This window comes from Cetorhinus maximus, chromosome 22, assembly GCF_964194155.1.
Source record: "Cetorhinus maximus chromosome 22, sCetMax3.hap1.1, whole genome shotgun sequence".
In the NCBI taxonomy this organism is placed as follows: domain Eukaryota; kingdom Metazoa; phylum Chordata; class Chondrichthyes; order Lamniformes; family Cetorhinidae; genus Cetorhinus; species Cetorhinus maximus.
The window spans coordinates 8,390,390-8,414,770 of NC_135900.1; the positions used below are offsets into that span (position 1 = coordinate 8,390,390).

Below are 24,381 nucleotides of genomic sequence, written 5' to 3' on the forward strand. Positions count from 1 at the left end.
AGAGGCAACGCAGGAGTCTCACTGGCTCTCCAGCCAGCGGCCATTGCCTCTGCAAGATTCTGCCCTGAGCTCTTTGTAGGGACACTTTGGAGGGCATTAAGAGTCAATCATGTAGATCCTGACTGGAGTCACACTTAGGTCAGACTGGACATGGGTAGCAGGTTCCCTTCCCTGAAAACCATAATTTCCTTATTCCGAGATAAAACAAAACATCCATGGAATGTAACAATACAGGAATTTAACATAGATGGAGGAATACCTAGCTATAAAATAAAAAGTAATGCTTAAAAATATGAAGTACCTGAATTTCATCCAAATATTGTGCAAGCTCTTTATTCTTTTTGGAGAGCTGATTTCTGTATTCTGAATCATCTCCTCTCCTATTAAGAAGAGTCTCCCGCTGAGAATCTATTTGCTTCTGATAGTCAATAACATCTTGGCGTAGTTGATCATTCTGCAAAAAAATCATTAATCCAGAAAATTCATGATCACTCCATCAACATGACAGTTGAAAAACATTCAAGAAACCAATGATGATTTAATGTAAAGTGCACTAATAATGGCAATTATCAATTACTTAGCCAGTCGTCTTTATAATGCTCTTACCTCTCTTTTAAGTCCTTTTTTCTTTGACAAAGAAAAGTGAATGGTGTGAATGAGAAAAAGACTAAGATAGTGCATGTTAGCAAGAACAAACGTTTTAGTGAGAAAATCACAGCAACAAAAGGTAAACAAGCAGAACTGAAGGTGTAAAGAAACTGAAAGTTGCTATAAGTGATCTGCAAACACCTAAATAATTTAACCTTTATTCACAATCTAGTGTTAATCGGACTTATCGGTTCCCACACTGACCTCTCTTCTTAGTTTGTTGTTTTCGTTTTCTGTCTCCTTGATTCGAATTCCAACCTAAAGAACACAATAAAAGGTAAATTCTGGTACACACAGCAAATATATGTGGGGCCTAGAAGCAATTAAAAATATGTACCTTTCTGATGCCAAGAACCAAAATTAAAGTACTTATTGCATCATGAAACTATCCCTTTATTGCATGTTGCAACAAATCCAGATGTTAAACAGAACCTGGATGAGCTGTATAAAATTCCACTGCGCTGTTAATTTTTCTAAAACGTCAGGGTGGATGACTGATTGTAACCATGTGGCCAACCTGCACCCATTAGTAAGCGTGCCCATATGTGACCATGCAGACAGATTGTTTTACAATAGTATGTGCAAGAAGTATGTGGCATTAAGCTATGCCTTGCTGGATTAGGGAAATGCATGATAAATTAACATGGGTCTGTAAGCGAGCATGAGAACGTGGCATGGGCTAGTAGTAAATATGGAACTGTGCTTTGTTGTATGCATATGTGGGCATCTATGCTATTGATAAATGCCACTGTTGTTATCTTAGTGACTTGTTAAAGCAATGCGATTTTCTTCCATATATTTTTCCAGGTCCCACAGACACAATTTGGACAACTGCAACCATCTTCTGTCAGGCATGTTGTCTAGACGTACTTGGAGACCAAGCAAATGTGGGGCATTGTGTGGGTTCAAGTGAGGGAAAATGTGATAAATTAAAGGGAGAGGACAAAACAAGAGAGCAAGGTAGCAATTAGGGTAATGATAATCAGAGCATGGCGGAAAGAGACAAAGCGTACAAACTTAAGAGTGCACCAGCAGATAAGGCCACGGATTGCAAAAATAGTAAGATAGAGCTAAAGGCTCTTTATCTGAATGCGCATGGCATTCGTAACCAAATGGATGAATTGTTAGCTCAAAAAAATAAGTATGTATGATCTGATGGCCATTACAGAAATGTGACCAAAGCTGGGACCTGAATATTCAAGACTGCTTGACATTCCATAAAGACAGGAAGCTAGGAAAAGATGGTGGGGTAGCTCCGTTAATTAAGGATGACGTTAGTACAATAATGAGAAATGACCTTCGTTCTAAAGATCAAGATGTAGAATCAGTTTAGGTAGGGATAAGAAATAGAAAAGGTAAGAAGTCACTTGTTGGGGTACTTTATAGGTCCTCCCTCAGTAACTACACTGTAGGATAGGGGATACAGGAAGAAGTAATGGGGTCTTGTGAGAAAGGTGCAGCGATAATCATGGGTGATTTTAATCTATATGTTGACTGGGTGAATTAGATTGGTAAAGGTAGCCTGGAAGATGAGTTCATAAAGTGTTTTTGGGGTTGTTTCTTACAGCAACATGTTCTAGAGCCAAGCAGAGGGCAAGCTATTCTACACCTGGAAATGAGCAATGAGACGGGATTAATTGATGATCTCATAGTAAAAAAGCCACCTGCAGTGATCATGACTGAGTTTTGCCTTCAGTTTGAGGGAGAGAACAGTGGCTTCAAGGCTAATGTTTTAAACTTAGTAAGGGTGATTATAAGGGTACAAAGATGTAGCTGGCTAAAATAAACAGGGAAAGTAAATTAAGGAGTAGGTTAGTAGAGATATAATGGAAGACATTTAAGGATGTATGGTGGCTAAATATGCTGATGAAATAAAGATTGGTAGGAGTCTGCAAAGAGATATAAGCAGATTAAGTGAATGGGAAAAAAAAAATTGGCAGGTGGAGTACAATGTGGGAAAATGTGAACTCGTCCACTTAGGCAAGAAGAATATAAAAGCCGCAAATTATTTAAAAGGAGAGAGATTGGAGAATGCTACAGTACAAAGGGATCTGGGTGTCCTGGTACATGAATTGCAAAATGTTAGTATGCAGGTACAGCAAGTAATTAGGAAGGCAAATGGAATGTTGTTGTTTATTGCAAGGGGAATGGAAAATAAAAGCAGGGAAGTTTTGCTACAGTTTACAGGGCATTGGTGAGACTATATTTGGAGTACTGTGTACAGTTTTGGTCTCCTTATTTAAGAAAGGATATAATTGCATTATATTGTTGTTTCCCCTCGTGGGAGAGTCTAGGACCAGCGGGCATAATCTCAGAGTAAGAGGTCGCCCATTTAAAACAGAGATTAGGAGGAATTTATTCTCTTAGCGAGTAGTCATTCTGTGGAATTCTTTGCCGCAGCGGGCTGTAGAAGCTGGGTTGTTAAGGATATTCGAGGCTGAGGTAGACAGATTTTGAATCAGTAAGGGAATCAAGGCAGGAAAGCGGAGTTGAGGATTATCAGATCAGCCATGATCTCGCTGAATGCCAGAGCAGGCTCGATAGGCCAAATGGCCTACTTCTGCTCCTACGTCTTATGGCATTAGAAGTAGTGCAGAGAAGGTTCACTTGGCTGATTCCTGGGATGATGGGGTTATCTTATGAGGAAAGGTTACACATGTTGAGCCTGTATCCATTGCAGTTTAGAAGAATGAGAGATGATCTTATTGAAACATATAAGATCCTGAGGGGACTTGGACAGGGTGGATGCTGAGAGGATGTTTCCCCTTATGGGAGAGACTAGAACTAGGGAACACAGTTTAAAAATAAGGGGTCTCCTATTTAAGATGGGGATGAGGAGAAATATTTTCTCTCAGAGGGTTGTTTGTGGAATTCTCTTCCCCAGAAGGCAGTGGAGACTGGATCATTTAATTATTCAAGGCTGAGTTAAATCAACTGACAAGGGACTTGACAGGAAACTGGAGGCCACAATCAGATTGGCCATGGCCTTATCAAATGGCAAAATCAGGCTAGTGGGGCCGAATGGCCTACTCCTGCTCCCGGTTTGTATATCACTGTTTATCTCCCAGGCGCTGCACAAAGCAGCTTGTGAGTTGTTTGAGATCATGGGATTTCTCAAGCAAAGAGCGACAGCTTCCAGCGCGAAATCCTCCTATCCTCGTCTCACAAAATCTGCTGCTGTGCAATCTGCCATAGCTAGGGATTTAAGGTTCTTAGGCTTAATTAACATATGTGCTGAACTTCATTTGGAGATACTCAGGAAGGAGACTGCTGTAGCTCAATTACAGGGCTTAACAGCTTTGCAAATCAATTCTTGAGTCAATGGGCAGTATAATTTGCTGCATCATGCTGCGAAGCACAACAGCCAGAAAAGACGTTAATAACATTTTGCACTTCCCAACAACAACCTTTGGCAGGGCTGGGGATTCATTTTAAAGCAGTGAAGGAATCTTGAACCGAAACAAAACGAAGAACAGGCTATGGTTTTCCGACAGTGTAATCCAACAGCCCACAGTTTCCCACCCTCAACCCATTAAAATGAATCTACAGAAAACTGCAGCCACCATATTCTAGTTCAATGACTGAAGGATCTCTGCTGTTTTGCAGTTCAGTGTTTGAGCAAAGTCTTTGAAGTAAGAATATCTTTCAGTCGATAGATTTTCTCACGCAGATATATCAGTTGGGTATGCATCATCATAGCCTGTGCAGCTATTTCTCCGTGCTCCATTGACCACCCATCTCCATCACAACCTGAAATCAACCGGCTCACTCAAAGGGTATGGAACTCTCATGGACAAAAGGGGATACTTATGTCACGGCCGCAAGGGGGTAGCATTCCAGAGCTCTTCCAATTTCTCCTATGACTTGTCTGCCCTGCCTCTGATGCTTATTATATCATGGAAATTTATGCTGTCATTTAATCCCACATCATCCTAGGGTGCATTCAGGAGTGAGGGGTTGCAATCTATAAACTTCCTCACCCAGAGAATGGTGAGAATGTGCAACTCGTAACAAGTGGTTAAGGCAAAGAGCATTGATGCATTTAAAGTGAAGCTAGATAAACATAAGGGAGAAAGGAATTAAAAGTTACACTGATGGGGGTGAGATGAAGTGGGGTGTGAGAGGAGGGTTGGATGTTGAACTGGGATACCTGTTTCTCTGTTGTAGATTCTAATTTCACATCATTGTAATTAACTTCTTTTTCTAATAAGAGTCCACTTTAAAAGAAAAACTGTGAAAATTATGCCAGCGGTTTGCATTCAGCGTTGTTCCAGGTTCAGGTTCCTTACTTGCTCAACGAGTTTCTTTTCCTTGTTTAGCTCTTTCTCCATTTCAGAAACTTCCCGGTCCTTGAACTGCAGCTGGGTCTCCAGCTGACGAAGTTCTTCTCGTAAGAATCGGGTATCACGCCCGCCGGCAGTCACTTGGGCCACCTGGGCAGAAACAAAATGGAGCAGCGCTCACCTTCTGCACTCACACACATGTTAAGTAATCAATAAGTTACATTCACAGAGAAAATCTCCCAATCTGAGTTACATCAGCACAACATATCAGAACATGCACAATGGTAACAAGGCCTATCTCTCTCTTCATTTCAATGAACAAGAAATGTCAAAAATCGCCCTATGTGAACAATGACTGGTATCAATTCTGTAAAGGTGATACTGTCGTTCTGAAAATAATTAAAACATAAAAGTTAGGATTATATTGGCATATTTCCTTAGCCTTGCCCATGACAAATCACATTATTCACTGTTTTCCAACTGAAATATTATACCGTGTACTTTACAAAGCATTACTCTGTTTGTGCAATGTGTATAATTTGGCCTGTCCCTTAAAGATCACAAAATTCAGTTCCTTATTGGCACATCCTTAGATCAGCTACAGATTGGGAAGTGAGTGTCTTTTGCAGATGGAAGGTGTATGTGTTGGCTGTGGCTCACCTGGGTCAGAAAGTTGTGCATTCAATTTCCATTCCAGAGACTAACACAAAAATCTAGACTGACACGCTACTGAAATATTTAGGGAGTGCAACACTGCTGGAGGTTCCATCTTTTGGATGAAATATTAAACAAAGGCCCTTTCTATTCTCTCAGGTGAATGTAAAAGATCCCATGACACTATTTTGAAGATGATCAGGGGAGTTATCCCTGGTGTCTTGGTCAACATTTTTTCTTCAATCAACATCACAAAAACAGATTAGCTGTCCATTAACCAATTGCCATTGGTGGGAGCTTACTGTGTGCAAATTGGCTGCCATGTTTCCTACATTACATCAGTGACTACACTTCTTAAGTACTTCATTGGCTGCAAAGTGCTTTGGAGTGTCAGTGGGCATAAAGTTGCTACATAAATGCAAGTCTCTTTTTAAAAAATTTCTAGCTCCAAGTCAAAAAACAAGCTTTGTCTGCCTTTCTTTACCTTTTTATGCCAAATTGTGCAGGCCTTCTATATATACACAGAGTCATGAGAAACACTAGTGTTGTCTGTAACCTGTTGGATATCACTTCACACTGAATAAATTCCTTTTGAAGTATAGTTACCGTTGTCATTTGACAAACCAGCAACCAAGTTTTGTGCAAAGTCCCACAAACATCAACCTAGATCGTTAACCAGTGTTGGCTAAGGGAAAATATAGCCAGAATGGAGCCTTGCAATCTTTTACAGTCTTTCTACAAGCAGATATGTAAAGGTCTAATTTGCAAACTGCACCCCAGATAATGGAGCACTGCCTCAGCTGAAGTGCCAGCCTAGATTTATGTGCTCAAATACTGAATTGGGGTTTGAATGTGCAAGCTTCTGACTCAGGAGGTGCAAGTTCCTTATTTAAACCAACTTGATACTTACCTAGGATTTATTGCAAGGTATTCTGCTCAGCTTGCTACAGTTAGATGAAGAGGGGGGAGAAAAGACTTGTGTGATTGCATAAACACTGGCATGAACCAGTTGTGGTGAATGGCCTGTTTCTGTGTTGTAGACTAGTTTTGTTATTATATAGAAATAAACCATATAATGACTAAAAGGAAGACATTAAAAGTTCACACTAACCTCCAGTTCATTTTCCAGCTTAAGAACCTTTGCTTTGAGCTGATTTTCTGTGGAGAAAACAGATAACAAGTAACTGAATACATTCAATTGTTCACAGTGATCTGAACACACAGACCAGGACAAACTGACTGCCCAACAGCCACTTACCTGTTTTAGCTTGTTCCTCCCCAGCTTTTTCAACTTCTTCCAGAGCCAACTCAACTTCCTGTGCTTTCATCTATATATTATTTTAAAAAATACATAAACATCTTGATCATGTATTAATCTAGAACATTGTGAACTTTAATGGGTACAAAGTAAATTCAACATGAACGAACCACACGCCTTTCCATCCATTATAAAGCATTTCCAATGTTTCTTTTGCCACTGTGTAGCTAGATTTGTACTCCTTAGAAAAACCACTTACCAGCTAAAGGTCCTCAACAATCTTTTACACTTGGTTTATTTATTTATATTCACATTAGGTTGGATAAAACACTATTCAAAAATATTGCACAAAATAGGATCGCATTCAAAACTAATGGTACGTAACTATGGTTCATAAATTAAAAAGGATGTGCTACCTCTTTGGTTTATTTTCTCCTCTTTGCCCTGTAGATATGGTCCAGATCTTCCGAGCAGCAGCAATGAACATGAGATTGCTGCTAGGCTCACAAATTCCCCACGACTCAACACTGCTACGCATTTCTACCGGGGTCTTCCGTGCCCGGCTTTCACCGAAATGCACAGAGAAGCATCCATCAAGGAACTCCATCGGAGCGGGCAAGACAGGACACTCCTTTTTATGGCACCAGCTGTCGTATGGCAAGTTGAAAGGTCCAGTTTGAATATTAGTGAATGAGTAGATGAATGGGCAGGTGGTTGAGGTGGGCGGGGAGCATAGTTGGGTCGGGGGCATAGCTGGGTCGAGGGTTGAGAGAGGGGTAACCAGATCCGGGGGGAGGGGGTGGGAGAGCTGGGTTGAGGGAGGGTGGTAGTCAGATCGGAAGGTAATCAGGTGGTAGTCAGGTCAAGGTAGTTGGGTCAGGTCAAGAGGGTGGTTAGGGGCATGGGGTCGGCGGGGGGTCAGTTGTGTAGTTACCCAGATGTTAAACTAGGTTTTAATCTGTCTAGCACTTCCTGGGTAACTAACAAGGTAAGTACTGTGGAAGTGTCCCAAGTCTTCAACTCTACCTCAGAGTCAGAGACATTTGCGGGGGATCCCGGGGAGCAGAATTGCCCATTGGAAGTTGAAGCTTCCTGGGAATTCCCAAATAGGTCTGCACATCAGGACCCTGCATTTCAGGGTCCCAATGCGCATCTTCAGTCGTACGTCCGATCTCTGATGATCTAGAGAACGGACGATTTGGTCCATTGATTCCATAGCAGTGTATGGTGTTTCCATATGTGGCCAGTGAACCTCTGATTCTTGCCCAAGGCTTACTGCTCATGTGTGAGCCTCAACACCAACAACAACCTATATTTATATAGAGGCCTTTAACAAAATGCCCCAAGATGCTTCACTGAGGCATTATAAAACAAAATATGACATCAAGCCACATAAGAAGGTATTAGGTCAGATGAACAAATGCTTGGTCAAAGAGGTGGTTCTTGAGGAGCATCTTTGAGGAGGAAAGCATGTGACTCCAGACCCACAGCAATGTGGTTGACTCTTAAATGCTCTCTGAAATGGCCTAGCAAGCCACTCAGTTGTAACAAACCGCTACAAAGACACAAAAAAGGAATGAAACTGGATGGACCACCCAGCATCGTCCTAGGCACCAAAAACGACAACAGCAATCACAACCCTGTCAACCCTGCAAAGTCCTCCTTACTAACATCTGGGGGCTTGTGCCAAAATTGGGAGAGCTGTCTCACAGGCTAGACAAGCAACAGCCTGACATAGTCATCCTCACAGAATCTTACCTTAAGATAACGTCCCAGACTCCACCATCTCCATCCCTGGGTATGTCCTGTCCCACCAGCAGGACAGACCCAGAGGTGGTGGCACAGTGGTATACAGTCGGGAGGGAGTTGCCCTGGGAGTCCTCAACACCGATTCCAGACCCCACGAAGTCTCATAGCATCAGGTCAAACATGGGCAAGGAAACTCCAGTTCATTACCACGTACCGCCCTTCTTCAACTGATGAATCAGTGCTCCTCTGTGTTCAACATCACTTGGAGGAAGCACTGAGGGTGGCAAGGGCGCAGAATGTACTCTGGGTGGGGGACTTCAACGTCCATCATCAAGAGTGGCTCGGTAGCACACTACTGACCGAGCTGGCCGAGTCCTAAATGATATAGCTGCTAGACTGGGTCTGCGGCAGGTGGTGAGGGAACCAACAAGAAGGAAAAACAAACTTGACCTCATCCTCACCAACCTGCCTGCCACAGATGTATCTGTCCATGACAGTATTGGTAGGAGTGACCACCGCACGGTCATTGTGGAGATGAAGTCGCACCTTCACATTGAGGATACCCTCCATCATGTTGTGGGGCCCTATCACCGTGCTAAATGGGATAGATTTCAAACAGATCTAGCAACTCAAGACTGGGTATCCATGAGGTGCTGTGGGCCATCAGCAGCAGAGAATTGTATTCAAGCACAATCTGTAACCTCATGACCTGGCATATCCCCCACTCTACCATTACCATCAACCCAGGGGATCAATCCTGGTTCAATGAAGTGTGCAGGAGGGCATGCCCAGAGCAGCACCAGGCATACCTAAAAATGAGGTGTCAACCTGGTGAAGCTACAACACAGGACTACTTGCATGCCAAATAGCATAAGCAGCAAGTGATAGACAGAGCTAAGCGATCCCAGAACCAACGGATCAGGTCTAAGCTCTGCAGTCCTGCCACATCCAGTCCTGAATGGTGGTGGATAATTAAACAACTCACTGGAGGAGGTTGCTCCACAAATATCCCCATCCTCAATGATGGAGGAGCCCAGCACATCAGTGCAAAAGATAAGGCTGAAGCATTTGCAACAATCTTCAGCCAGAAGAGCCGAGTGGATGATCCATCTCAGCCTCCTCCAGAGGTCCTCAGAATCACAGATGCCACCCTTCAGCCAATTTGATTCACTCCACGTGATATCAAGAACGGCTGAAGGCACGGACACTGCAAAGGCTATGGGTCCTGACAACATTCCAGTAATAGTACTGAAGACTTGTGCTCCAGAACTTGCCGCGCCCCTAGCCAAGCTGTTCCAATACAGCTACAACACTGGCATCTAACTGGTCATGTGGAAAATTGCCCAGATATGTCCTGTACACAAAAAGCAGGACAAGTCCAACCCGGCCAATTACCACCCCATCAGTCTACTCTCGATCATCAGTAAAGTAATGGAAGGGGTCATCAACAGTGCTATCAAGTGGTACTTGATTAGCAATAACCTGCTCACTGATGCCGAGTTTGGGTTCCACCAGGGCCACTGAGCTCCTGACCTTGTTACAGCCTTGGTTAAACATGGACAAAAGAGCTGAACTCCCGAGGTGAGGTGAGAGTGACTGCCCTTGACATTAAGGCAGCATTTGACCGAGTGTGACATCAAGGAACCCTAGCAAAACTGGAGTCAATGGGAATTAGAGGGAAAACTCTCTGCTGGTTGGAGTCACACCTAGCATAAAGGGATATGGTTGTGGTTGTTGGAGGTCAGTCATCTCAGCTCCAGGACATCACTGCAGGAGTTCCTCAGGGTAGTGTCCTAGGCCCAACCATCTTCAACTGCTTCATCAACGACCTTCCTTCCATCATAAGGTCAGAAGTGGGGATGTTTGCTGCTGATTGCACAATGTTCAGCACCATTCGTGACTCCTCAGATACTGAGGCAGTCCATGACCAAATGCAGCAAGACCTGAACAATATCCAGGCTTGAGCTGACAAGTGGCAAGTAACATTCGCACCATACAAATGTCAAGCAATGACCATCTCCAACAAGAGAGAATCCAACCATCGCTCCTTGATGTTCAATGGCATTACCATCACTGAATCCCCCATTATCAATATCCTGGGGGGTTACCATTGACCAGAAACTGAACTGGACCAGCCAGATAAATACTGTGGCTACAAGAGCAGGTCAGAGGCTAGGAATCGTGCGACAAGTAACTCGCCTCCTGACTCCCCAAAGCCTGTCCACCATCTACAAGGCACAAGTCAGGAGTGTGAAGGAATACTCCCAACTTGCCTGGATGAGTGCAGCTCCTACAACACTGAAGAAGCTGGATACCATCCAGGACAAAGCAGTCCACTTGATTGGCACCACATCCACAAACATTCACTCCCTCCACCACCGACACACAGTAGCAGCAGTGTGTACCATCTACAAGATGCACTGCTGGAATTCATCAAGGCTCCTTAGACAGCACCTTCCAAACCCACGAACTCTACCACCTAGAAGGACAAGGGCAGCCGATAGAAAAGAACACCACCACCTGGAAGTTCTCCTCCAAGTCACTCACCACCCTGACTTGGAAATATATCGCCGTTTCTTCACTGTCACTGGGTGAAAATCCTGGAACTCCCTTCCTCACAGTACTGTGGGTGTACCTACACCACATGGACTGCAGCGGTTCAAGAAGGCAGCTCACCACCACCTTCTCGAGGGCAACTAGGGATGAGCAATAAATACTGGCCCAGCCGGTGAAGCCCACATCCCGCAAATTAAAAAAAAGAGAACTGAGGGAGGGAATCCCAGAGCTTATCGGGCCCAGGCAGCTAAAGCTACAGCTACCAATTAACAGTGAGTACGAACAGACTATTTGAATATGGTTTGCAAATAACTTCAATTTATGCCATTATGCCCCCTATTGTCTTGTTAATATTACTTCACCCACTTAACCATCTCTGGTTTCATTTAAGCACTTTACAGATCATGAGTGTGTGTGCGCGAGCATGTGTGCGCGAGAGTGTGTATGCGTGTGTGTACATTTGTGTGTCTGTGCGAGTGTGTGTGTGTGTCTGTTTCCCTCCCCTTCTTTTGCTCCTGCTCCCTTTTAAAACCTGTCCTACTCCGATTTTCTTTAATTCTGGTAAAAGCCTTTCATTTGCAACCTTAACTTGTCTATTCTCTCCAAAGGTGATGAATGTTTCCAGAACTTTTTGATTTTGTTTCAAATTTCCAATCTCTGCAGTTTTTAAATCAATTTTATAGACTTTCACAATACAGAACCAGAAGATCCAGATTTGTCCCCATCACTTTTTTTGTCAATGCAACATTATTTTGAAGATAGTGTATCTGTCTAAATTCTTACTGATCGGTGATACAAGGTGAAAATAAGCTGTTTCACGTTTGATCAAATAATCATCCAGTAGTTAATTATTTACCCCATTAGTTAAAGCTTCTGCATGTCTTGTTTATTATGACACACAAACTTTACCACTTTTGTTAATAAATATTCATTCTAGAAATGGAAAAACAAATAGGCATCTATAAGCACAAACCTTCATTAAGGACTGAGTGATGCGGAAAAGCTGAATCAGCTTCTCTGGTTTCTCTGCTGTCAATTCATTTCCTTCAACCTATGCACAGAAACTCACTGTTAAATTGTTAAAGTCACTAAATGCAAAAATATTATTATTAAACACCAAACTGAAATAAATAGAAAGACCTTGGATATCAAATCCAACAACTTATCTGCCAGTTTCTCTCGACTTGGCAAAGAGTCCGGATCAACTTTCATTAACTTAACCCAATCCAGATTAGGCGCCATCTTGGTGTGTGGTTGTTGGGTTCACCCTGTAGGACAAAATGTTTAAAATGTCAGCAACAAACTGAACCATTCCATTAGTCACAAGTATTGTTGGAAAAAAAAAGACATGCCATCAAAGCTTTTCGCCTTGCACTCATCAGGCCAGATGCAAAAATGCCAAATTTCAAAGGCAACAACAAATTATATTGCATGAGAAACGTTTTCTGATTGGTTGGCAAGTTGATTGACAGCAGCATTGCCATGGAGAATGGACCAGGGAAATATTGTCCCCTACGCTTTTAATTCAAAAAAAGCGCAATGCCTGGACATGTTCCTTTTTCCTGCAGAGGACAGGTCCCTGCGTATGAATATAGGTAGCTTCCAGCAAGTATACTATGGGTCCAAAAGAACTCATTTTGACATTGAAAAAAGGTGCAAGTGATATTTTGGGAGAAAAGAAGCTTCTGCAATGTTAGACAGGTCACACCTCAGATATCTGCTTGTAGGATAAAGACCGTAATGGATTTATAAACAAACCCTGTGAAATTTTTGAGCTGTTTATTGAAAAAAAAATTGCAATCCAATAAAAAGGTACTTTTACACATTACTCCTAGCAAGGTTTTCTCAGGTCATATGCTATACCCCAGCTCTTTAAAAAAAAAATCTTTATCAGGATGTAGGTGTCACAGGGAAAGGTAGCATTAATTGCACATTCTTACTTGCCCTTCAGAAGGTGCTGAAGGGCAGGGAGGTGGGGGGGGCGGGGGGGGTTTCTTCTTGAACCACTGCAGTGCTTTTAGGTAGGGGGTTACATGTTTTTGCCTCAGCAACAGTGAAGGAATGGTGCTATATATCCAAGTCAGGATGGTGTGCGACTTGGATGTGCCTGCTGCTGCAGAGGTTGCAGGTTTGGAAGGTGCTGTTGAAGAAACTTTTGCAGTGTATCTTGTAGATGGTACACACTCCTGTCACTGTGTGCCAGTGGTGGAGAGAGTGAATGTTTAAGCTGGTGGATGGGGTGCTGATCAAGCGGGCTGCTTTGTCCTGGATGGTGTTGAGCTTCGACTGTTGTTGGAGCTGCATTCATCCAAGAAAGTGGAAAATATTCCATCGTACTCCTGACTTGTGCCTTGTAGATGGTGGACAGGCTTTGGGGAGTCAGGAGGTCAGTTACTCGCCACAAAATCCCACCTCTGACCTGCTCTTATAGCCACAGTATTTATGTGGCTCATCTAGTTTTATATCTGATCAGTTGCGACCTCCAGGATGTTGACTCAATGATGGTAATGCCATTGAAGGTCAATGGGAGATGGTTGGGTTCTCTCTTGTTGGAGATGGTCATTGCCTGGCACTTGTATGGCAGAAATGTTACTTGCCACTTATCAGCCCAAGCCTTAATATTGTCTAGGTCATGCTGCATGCAGGCACAGACTGCTACTGTATCTGAGGAGTTACAAATGAAACAGAACAATGTGCAATCATCAGTGAATAGTCTCCTTCTGATCTTATGATGGAGGGAAGGTCATTGATGAAGTAGTTGAAGATGGCTGGGCCTAGGACACTACCCTGGGGAACTTCTGGAGAAATGTCCTGGGGCTGAAATGTTTGGCCTCCACTCACCTTTCTTTGTTCTAGATACGATCCAGCCTGTCCCTGATTCCCATTGACTTCAATATTATGAGGATTCCTTGCTGCCACACTCAGTCAAATGCAAATGAAAATTGTCACATGGTAAATGTTGATTCACACCAGCAACTTGCTGCTTTAAAGAAACTTCTGCAGTTGCTGGATACAGTAATTATTAGGGCCAAAGTTTTTGTCATCAAGGTACATTAAACCTGGAGGTGTACATATCTTCCATCACCTACGTGAAAGTAAGTCAACAAAGCCAAAGAATGAGAGTGAATGTTGAATGCTTGGGGGTCAGCATTGGCTCAGCAGGTAGCACTCTTTCCCCTGAGTTTGAAGGTTGTGGGTTCTAGTTCCACTCCAGAGACTTGTGCACAAAAAATGCAGGTGAACTCCAGTACCGAGGGAATGCTGCACTGTTGAGGTATTTTCATTATGATAAGACGTTAAACCGAGGCCCTGTCCTTCTCAAGTGGATGTAAAAGCTCTCATGGCATTATTTTGAAGAAGAGCAGGGGAGTTATCTCTGGTGGCCTTGCCATATTTATCTTGCATCAACATCACAAATAGAGATTATCTGGTTATTATCATAGTGCAGTTTGTGGGAGCCTATCATGCACAAATTGGCTACCGCATTTCCTACATTCCAACAGTGATTACACTTGGAAAGTACAATACCTAATTGGGATGTCCTGAGGTTGTGAAAGGGGTTATTTCTATTACCTCAATAGCTTGTGGTAAAGGATTCAAAAGAGTGTTGTAATTACAAATCAGAGGTTTCTGTGGAGAATAATCTTAGAGTGACTTAAGAGCCCCAGTTCTAGCCTTGATTGTTGGTGTAATGCTGTACTGAATTGCTGCATTATGTTTTGTTTTCTGTGCTACTGCTATCGGTACACACTCAGCAGATTGGAATACTTAAAAATAAGCTGCAGTTTGTAATGCAGATTTTGTGTGCAAACATCAGCAAAACATTTAATGATATGCAATATTGGGTTTGGTGTTTGAACATAGTAGAAATAGACAGTTTAGCCCTTCGAGCCCATTCTACCAGTCAGTTAGATCAATGATCTGACTCCTAACTCCACAAACCTGTCTTTACCACATATCCTCTTGAAATCTCTGGTTAATAAAAATATATCAATTTCTGATTTAAAATTAAGAATTAACCCAGAATCAATTGTCATTTGCAGAAGGGAGTTTTATCCTTTGCCTCTTCTGAAAGGTCTGGCTCTAATTTTTAGTTTACACCCCCTAGTCCTAGACTCCCCAACCAATGAAAATGGTTTCTCTCTATCTACCCTATCAGTTCCCTTGAACAGCTCAAAAACTTTGATCAAATCACCCCTTAACCTTCTAAATTCCAGGGAATACAAAACTAGTTTGCATGATCTCTCCTCTTAATTTAATCCTTGGAGTCTACATATAATTCTGGTAAATCTATGTTACATTCACTCTAAGGTCAATATATCCTTCCTAAGGTGTCGTGTCCCGAACTGCTCACAGTAACTCTATGTGTGATCTAACCAAGGCTCTGTGTAGCTGAAGCATGGCTTTTACCTCCTTGTATTGTATTGCTCTAGATATAAAGGCCAGAATTCTTTTCTGTATCTGTTCATGACATTTGAATGACCTCTGTACATGGAGCCCCAAGTCTTGTTGGACCTCCATTGTCTCTTTAGAAAGCACTCTGTCTATCCTTTTAGGCCCAAAGTGAATGACATCACATTTGCAAAACATTGAAATCCATTTGCCAATGTTTTGTCCATTTACTTAGGGCATTAATAATTTAATTTGACAGTTCCATCTACATTGCTAACAATGCCATCTATCTATCTTTGCCTCATCAGTAAACTTGGATATGTGGTTTTCTATCTCATCAACTAAGTCAGCAATAACAAAAGTGAATAGTTGAAACTTGAGCACAGGTTCTTGCAGGACATTGGTAGTCACATCCTACCAATTAGAGCACCTGCCCATTATCTTTACTCTCTGTTTTTTATTTATTCCTTCACATGAAGTGGGTGCTGCTGGCTAGGTCAGGATTTATTGCCCATCCCTAATTGCCCAAGTGGGCGGTGCTGAGCTGCCTTCTTAAACTGCTGCAGTCCATGTGGTGTAGGTACACCCACAGTGCAGTTAGGGAGGGAGCTCCAGGATTTTTACCCAACGACAGTGAAGGAACAGCGATACATTTCCAAGTCAGGATGCTGTGCGATTTGGAGGGGAACTTGCAGGTGGTAGTGTTCCCATGCATCTGCTGCCCTTGTCCTTCTAGGTGGTAGAGGTCATGAGTTTGGAAAGTGCTGTGGAAGGAGCCTTGGTGAGTTCCTGCAGTGCATCTTTTAGATGGAACACACTGCTGCCACTGTGCGTCAGCGCTGAATGAAGTGGAAGTTGAAGGTGGTGGATAGGGGGCCAATCAAGCCGACTGCTTTGTCCTGGATGGTGTGTGTCAATGTGCCAATCTACGCCAATCAAAGAGGCCCCATTATAATGTTAAAGTGGTTGAGAAACAGGTTGGGAGAAGAGATGTGCATCATTTTAATTAATTAAGAGTGAAATAATAAAGTTCCCAAAAGTTTCTGATTAAACAGGGCCCTAAATGGCAGCCACAACTCTGAATGGCTGTTAATTACACTTGAGTGTTGAGTTCGGAGTTACAAGATACACCTTGAGCATTGGTTTGAATGACAAAATTGTTACACAAGCTCACCAAATATGCAAAGAACAAACCATTCTAATAACTGGCAGTGATGTAATTTCTCCCAGATTGGTCCGGGAAATGGAAAGGCTATTCATTTACATTCACAAGAAGAAAGGCAGATCTATACAATTATCTCCAGCACTTTCCCAAATATTAGAATTCTCATTTTTTGACTGCATGGTTATTATTTATTGCACACAAAGCCTCGAGGTTGGGCTTGAATTTGATGATGCAATGAATGAAAGCTCCCACAGAATTTGAACTGGGCACTGACCCAAACAAGGTATCCCTAAGGAAACAATATCAGTGAAAGCAACATTATAATATTGTATCAATATTTAATTCAACAAAAAAAAGCTGGCATGTAGTTTTACGATGGAATGAATCGTAGCTGACATAGCTGCAGAAACCCGAATCATTCTAGCTTAATGACCAATTATCATAGGATATGAAAGATGCTCACAGGAAAACTCAGGACAGGAATTTATGAAGCACAATCACCAACTATTGTCAGTTAATTCCTTCATCAAATTCACATAACAACAACTTGCATTTACACAATGGCTTTGACATCGTAAAATGTTCCAAAGTGGTTCAGTGGAACATTATCAAACAAAACGTGATGGCAAGCCGCAGGAGGAGTTATTAGGGCAGCACAAGCTTAATCAAAGAGGGAAGTTTCAAGGAGTGTCTGAAAGGAAGAGCGAGAGTCGGTGAAGTTTAGGGAGGAAATTCCAGAGCTTAGAGCCCAGGCAGCTGAAGGCACAGCCGCCAATGATGGATTGATGAAAAAAACCAGAACTGGAGGAACACAGAGATCTCAGGGGATTATAGGACTAGAGAAGATTACAGAGATAGGAGGGGACGAGGCCATGGAAGGATTTGAATATAAGGAATTTTGAATTGGAGGCATTGCTGGACTGAGAGCCAATATCGGTCAGTGAGCACAGGGATGTTGGATGAACAGGATTGAGCGCAAGTTAGGATACAGGCAACAGCAGAGTTTTGGATGAGCTCAGATTTATGGAGGGTACAAGCGTGTGGTGGTGGGGCGGCAGCATATAGCTCAACTTTGGAGGCTATAAGGGACTTTGATTTGGTCACCTTTAGTTTACATTAAAACTACATATGCCATTGCTGAATGAACGAAACATTGGCCATTGGCCACTGATTCAGAGTCACTGCCAGACTCGTTATGGTCTAATCTCATTAATGATGCAGCAAAGTATGGAGCAAATTATCAACAGCGAGATCTGCATACTGGGCTGGGAAACTCCTGGCATATATCGCAAAACTTAATGTTGCAAGTGTTGTAGCTAACTCTTTAATTGTAGGCTACTGAGCAATGCTTCACTCCGGAACATCAGATCTATCCAGTGTGGAAACAATTCAATGCTTTTTAAAAATTATTTTTTGGGTATATTGACCACATTTGTCATATTGTCACAGGGAAAACAACCCATTTTTGCCGTGGCTAATAACACTTATGTGTTACTTCTTGATGTTCTACTTACATGCAGTAAAAAGGAGAGTACAATTCAGTCCAAAATACTAACCTAGATTTTCACATCCTGATCCTGAGGGGAATCAAATGTGTATTTCAAAACATTTCTTGTTTTTATTTGCAATTGGCATTTTCTACTTCTAAATAATTTATGTGCGTGCTTCCAGGAATATTTCTCTTGTCTCTGTGACATGCACAATAGTCTCTTAATATTAAAAGTAATCATATTTAGATAAGGGCGATGTAACAGCCGCCTGCTCACGTCGCCAGAGGCAGCGTAACGGCCGCCCGCTCACGTCGCCAGAGGGAGCGTAACGGCCGCCCGCTCACGGCGCCAGAGGCAGCGTAACGGCCGCCCGCTCACGGCGCCAGAGGCAGCGTAACGGCCGTCCGCTCACGGCGCCAGAGGCAGCGTAACGGCCGCCCGCTCACGGCGCCAGAGGCAGCGTAACGGCCGCCCGCTCACGGCGCCAGAGGCAGCGTAACGGCCGCCCGCTCACGGCGCCAGAGGCAGCGTAACGGCCGCCCGCTCACGGCGCCAGAGGCAGCGTAACGGCCGCCCGCTCACGGCGCCAGAGGCAGCGTAACGGCCGCCCGCTCACGGCGCCAGAGGCAGCGTAACGGCCGCCCGCTCACGGCGCCAGAGGCAGCGTAACGGCCGCCCGCTCACGTCACCAGAGGCAGCATAACGGCCTCTTGCTCACATCACTGTCCCGCCCTCCCAGGGAGCGGGAGGATGCTGAAATTCCGCCGCTACAAAACGGGGCCGGGGCAGCGGGAGAGGCTCGAGCCCCAGCTCCTAGAGTTTGTTATAATGAGAACGAGAGTCCATTACCTTCCGGCCCGGGCTCGGCCTGGAGACGGGGACCGGTAGAAACTGCTCCTGCTGCTGCTAGGCGACAATTCAAACCTTTACGGCAGTGAGGGACGCGACGATTCCCTTTACGGCGGGGGGGAACGGTTTTACGGCGGCAGGGCAATCAGTTTTACGGCAAAGAGCAGCTAGTCTCGCGAGATTGTGGCCTCAGGGCCAGTGAGAGACTCGGACAGAAAGGGTCAGGTAAATGGACATGATCCCAGATCAATGCTGGCCGTGTCGAAATGAGGAGATAAATTCTATCATTTATGTGGAGGTGACAGAATAGAACCGAGCAAAAAGGGAGAGGGAGCAAAAAGAGAAGAATCAAATTAACGTTCTCTGTGTCAGCAACTCTCCCAAATCTCTGCGCTCTCCCGATTCTGGTTTATTGCACATCCCGGATTTTAATCAATCCGACATTATCCAAGCCCTAAACTCCAGTATTACAGTATCGTTACAGCACCGCTGGCGGCCATTTGGCCTGTCCTATCCATGCTGGCTCTCCTGAGGAGCAGTTCACATAAGGCCACACCCCGCTACCCTTTCCCCAGATCCCCCCCCCCCACCCTTTCTGATATTTAGAAAATTCAGAACATTTACAGCACAGAAAGAGGCAACTCTGCCCATATGTCTGTGATAGCTGAAAAACGAGCCCCCCCCCTCGCCCCCTCTAAAAAGCCTAATCTTATTTTTCAGCACTTAAGTGCATAGTCCTGGAAGTTATAGGACTTCAGGTGCACATCCAGACACCTTTTAAATGAGTTGAGGGTTTCGGCCCCTACTGCCCTTTAAGGCAGTGTGTTCCAGATCCCTACCACCCTCTGAATGAAAAAAAAAAATTCCCCACCTCCCCTCTAGTTTTTCTACCAATCACTTTAAATCTATGCCTCCTAGTCATTGACCTCTCTGCTAGAGGAAATAGGTCATTCCCATCCACGCTATTCAGGCCCCTCGCAATTTTGTACATCACAATCAAATCTCCCAACAGCTTCCTCCATTCCAAGGAAAAAACCCCAGCCTATTCACTCTTACCTGATAGCTGCAATTATCCTGTCCTGGTAACAGCTTTGTAAATCTCCCGTGTACCCTTTCTAACGCAATTACATCCTCTCTGTAATGAGGTGATCAGAACTGCACACAATACTCAAGTTGTGGCCAAATTAATGTTTCATACAGTTCCAGCATAACCTCCCTGCACTTCTATTGCTCAGCTAATAAATGAAAGGATCCCATATGCCTTCTTAACCACTTTATCGATCTGTCCTGCTACCTTTGGGGATCTGTGGATGTGCACTCCCAAAGTCCCTCACTTCCTCTACATCTGTCAGTATCCTCCCATTTATTGTGTATTTCTTTGCCTTGTTTGGTCTCCCCAAATGCATCACGTCACACCAGGTTGAATTCCATTTGCCACTTGTTGCCCACCTGACCAGTTCATTGATATCGTTCTGCAGTCTACAGCGATCCTTCTTGCATTCAACCACGTGGCCAATTTTCATATTGTCTGCAAACTTCTTGATCGATCCCCTTATATTTACATCCAAATCGTTAATATGTACCACAAAAAGCAGGGGACCTAGTACTGAGCCCTGTGGAACCCCACTGGAAACAGCCTTCCAGTCGCAAAAACACCCATCAACAATTACCCTTTGTTTCCGGCCACTGAGCCAACTTTGTATCCAGCTTGCGACATTCCCCTGGGTCTCATGGGCTTTGATTCTTTTTAACCAATCTGCCATATGGAATCTTGTCAAAAGCCTTGCTAAAATCCATTAGACTGGACTACCCCCAACCATCTTCCTTGTTATCTCCTCAAAAAATTAAACAAGTTAGTTAGACACGATCTTCCCTTAACAAATCCATGCTGACTGTCCTTGATTACTTCGTGCCTATCCCGTCTCTCAGAATTGATTCAAATAATTTGCCCAGTACCGAGGTCAGACTGACTGACCTGTAATTATTCAGTCTATCCCTCGCTCAAGTTTTAAACAAAGGTAAAACGTTCGCAGACCTCCAATCCTCTGGCACCGCACCTGTATCCACTGAGGATTGGAAAATGATGGTCAGACCTTTCGCTACTTCCTCCCTGGTTTCTTTTATCAGCCTGGGGTACACTTCATCCAGCCCTGGTGATTTATCAACTTTCAAGGATGCTAATCCCTTTAATACTTCCTCTCTCTCTATGTTTATCACATTGTCCTCGACTACAATGTCTGCATTGTCCCCTTCTTTGTGAAGACAGGCACAAAGTATTCATTCAGAACCATACCCACTTCCTCCGCCTCCAAACATAGGTTACCTTTTTGGTCTTTTATGGACCCTACTCTCTCCTTAGTTATCCTCTTACTCTTAATGTATTGATAAAACATCTTTGGGTTCTCCTTGATTTCGATTGTCATTATTCTTTCATGCCGTCTCTTTGCTTTCCTAATTTCCTTTTTGATTTCACCCCTTCACTTTCAACATTCCTCTCAGCTTTTTGTAGTTTGAATTCTCGGTGTCTGACATAAGCTCTCATTTTCTGCTTCATCCTACCCTGTAAGCTCCTTGACATCCAGGGGGCTCTAGAAATGGCCGTCCCACCCTTTTCCTTTGTGCGATCATGTTTCCGAAGCCCTTGAGTCCCCTCTTTGAATGCCTCCCACTGCTGTGACACTGATTTACCTTCAAGCATTCCCTCCCAAAATCTCTCCACCTCCTTTAGCAGTCCCTAAAACCCACCTCTGCATCGCTTTGACCTGTCCTAATATCATCTTTAACTCAATGTCAAATGTCATCTGATAATGCGTTTTGGGTTGTTTTACCACACTCAAGGTGCTATTTAAATGAAAGTTGTTGAAAAATGCTGACTATTATTGGACCTTTCAATCCACATATTTCTTCTGTTTGTCGTTATTTATATTCAGTTCCTTGATATGAGGTTGGGACTGTTTTCCTTGGAGAAAAGAAGGCTGAGAGGAGACTTTATAGAGGTATTCAAGATCCTGAGGGGTCTGGACAGGGTAAATAGTGAGAAACTGTTCCCACTCGAGAGAACATCAAGAACTAGAGGGCACAGGTTCAAAATAATTGGCAAAAGGATGTGATGTGAGGAAAATTTTTTTCATCCAGAGGGTGGTTGGAGTCTGGAACAAACTTGCTGAGAGGGTAGTGCAGGCAGGTTCGTTTGAGGTATTCAAAAGGGAATTGGTTTGCTATCTGGAGAGAATGTGCAAGATTCTCTTGCACACTGCAAAGTGTGGGATTAGGTGAAGTGCTCTTTTGGAGAACCAATGCAGGCTCGATGGGCCAAATGGCCTTCCTCTGCACTGTAAAGATACTGTGATAATATTGGTATTTTTCGACAAATACAGAATATTATGAGTCTGCGGAGGTATTTAAAACATGAGCTTTATTGGAACATATCTTACTGTACTAGCTACATCTTCCACATGGCTGCAGGAGAGCATATCATGTGATATTATATCACTTCCTGTAATGTAACAATTAGAATTAACCCATTAACAACCCAAATCCAATATCTTTCCCCAACACCAAGTCTTTGATTCCCATTTCTATATTATGAAGACCGATCAAACAAACCACAACTTTAAACTCTGATGTTCGTTGCAGTCCTTAATCTTGTTTTCATCTCTTGGGTCCTCTTCTTTCCTCCATTCATATTATATGGACAATCCCTGTAAAGATCTACCAGAGTCTACCAGAATGGATCCTCTACTCTTTTGGAGGGGATTGGGGGTTTGAGTCCTGTGGGTGATCCCTCGCACTTTGCTGGGCAGGAGAGGAATTGGTTGATGACTCTGGTTCACCAGTCAGGTTGTCATCTGGATTGGTGGACGAATGCAGAAGCTCTGGCCGGTTTGGTTGGGTAGATGACCGCTTCCCCGGGCTAGAAGGTTGCTTCTGTGTGGCAAGCAGTGCACGTCTGTTCCATCCCACCATGCTGTGTCCGTGCTCTATTTGGATGTGGTGTCCGTTCAACCACTTGTCCATAGCGAGCTTGGTCTCAGGTCCGGTTTCGTTCTCTTGGTTGGAGGTCTAGCAGGTTCCACATCTGGCTACAACGATATTTGTCCTCTTTCTCTCTCACTTTGTCCAAGTCATCACCTTGTACTTGCGGTATAAGTGTGTACGTGGGAGGAGGGAGGTGAGTTCTCAGAACTCTGTGATCAATCTCCCGTCATAGGTGAGTAAATCATCAACTACCCTGAGGTGTCCTCTCTTCATGGTACTATCTGAGAATGGGATGGTGCGGCATGTATGCTGGTCGTCCTTTGACACGGTACAATACAGTAAAGTCCCGCTGTTCGCGAGTGTTTACGTTCCCGCAAAACTTTGCAAATGGCAAAATCACAAAGAAGGAACATGCTTTTGAATGAGACTCAATTGTATAGGTCCCAGCCATGCGAGGGCAGCATTGGTTTGGGCAGTTACAGTACAATACTCCATAATGACCTGTGTTTCTCTTAGACCTGCTGTGTATACTCCATATTTTTGCTTTTTGTTTCTGATTTCCAGCACTGGCAGTTTTATTGCCAACCCGTTTAAAAATCATGGTCAGTGAAAAAGAGAAAAACTCAGGTCCGAGGGGTAAAGTATATCCTGGAAAATTCCTCTCCGATTTCCCCCCCCCTCAGGTCACCGAAACCAGCCAAATTGGTCACATGAACCAAGGATTACAAAGATTTATAAAATAAACTTACATTGTTTTATGTGATTTCTGTCCTTGGCAGGAACTAAACCAGTTCCCTCTGAAAATATTCGGAGAGTCAGCATCTACCTCACTAGCCTGTATTATACTCCAGTGCCTCAATACTCTCCGAGAAAAGACAAACCACCTAATATTCAGTCTATTTCTACTCTCAAAGTAAATTAAGCGATCTGAGCTGTGCTCAAAGGCTGTACCTGTCAAAGAATCAGTGGTATTATCACTGGACTAGTACTCCAGGGTAATGCTCTGGGGACCTGGATTCGAAACCCACCATGGCAGATGGTGGAATTTGAATTCAATAAAAATCTGGAATTAAAAGTCTGATGATGACCATGAAACCATTGCAGGTTGATGTAAAAACCCATCTGGTTCATTAATGCCCTTTAGGGAAGGAAATCTGCCATCCTTACCTGGTCTGGCCTGTATGTGACTCCAGACCCACAGCAATGTGGTTGACTCTTAAAATGCCCTCTGAACAAGCGCAATTGGGGGCAGGCAATAAATGCTGGCCTAGCCAGTGATGCCCACATTCCATGAACGAATAAAAAAAAAATCAGTACAGAGGTTCAGACATTGCAAACGCGGATAAGCGAACATAGCTC

At 43.6% G+C, this 24,381-nt stretch overlaps 1 protein-coding gene across 4 annotated transcripts in view; it reads right to left on the minus strand.

The window, feature by feature from the left end:
• cep290 (centrosomal protein 290) overlaps window positions 1-19,165 on the minus strand; it is a 126,416-nt gene extending 107,251 nt beyond the window's left edge. For all 4 annotated transcript variants that reach the window (XM_078567761.1, XM_078567760.1, XM_078567759.1 and 1 more), the window contains exons 1-8: window positions 19,045-19,165; window positions 12,289-12,416; window positions 12,122-12,199; window positions 6,844-6,913; window positions 6,697-6,743; window positions 4,938-5,081; window positions 853-906; window positions 302-454 (exon numbers count right to left, since the gene is read on the minus strand). In XM_078567761.1, coding sequence (XP_078423887.1) covers window positions 302-454; window positions 853-906; window positions 4,938-5,081; window positions 6,697-6,743; window positions 6,844-6,913; window positions 12,122-12,199; window positions 12,289-12,390 — 648 coding nt within the window. In that variant the 5' untranslated portion in view covers window positions 12,391-12,416; window positions 19,045-19,165. The remainder of the gene's footprint in view (window positions 1-301; window positions 455-852; window positions 907-4,937; window positions 5,082-6,696; window positions 6,744-6,843; window positions 6,914-12,121; window positions 12,200-12,288; window positions 12,417-19,044) is intronic.
• Between the last annotated feature and the right edge of the window lie 5,216 nt (window positions 19,166-24,381).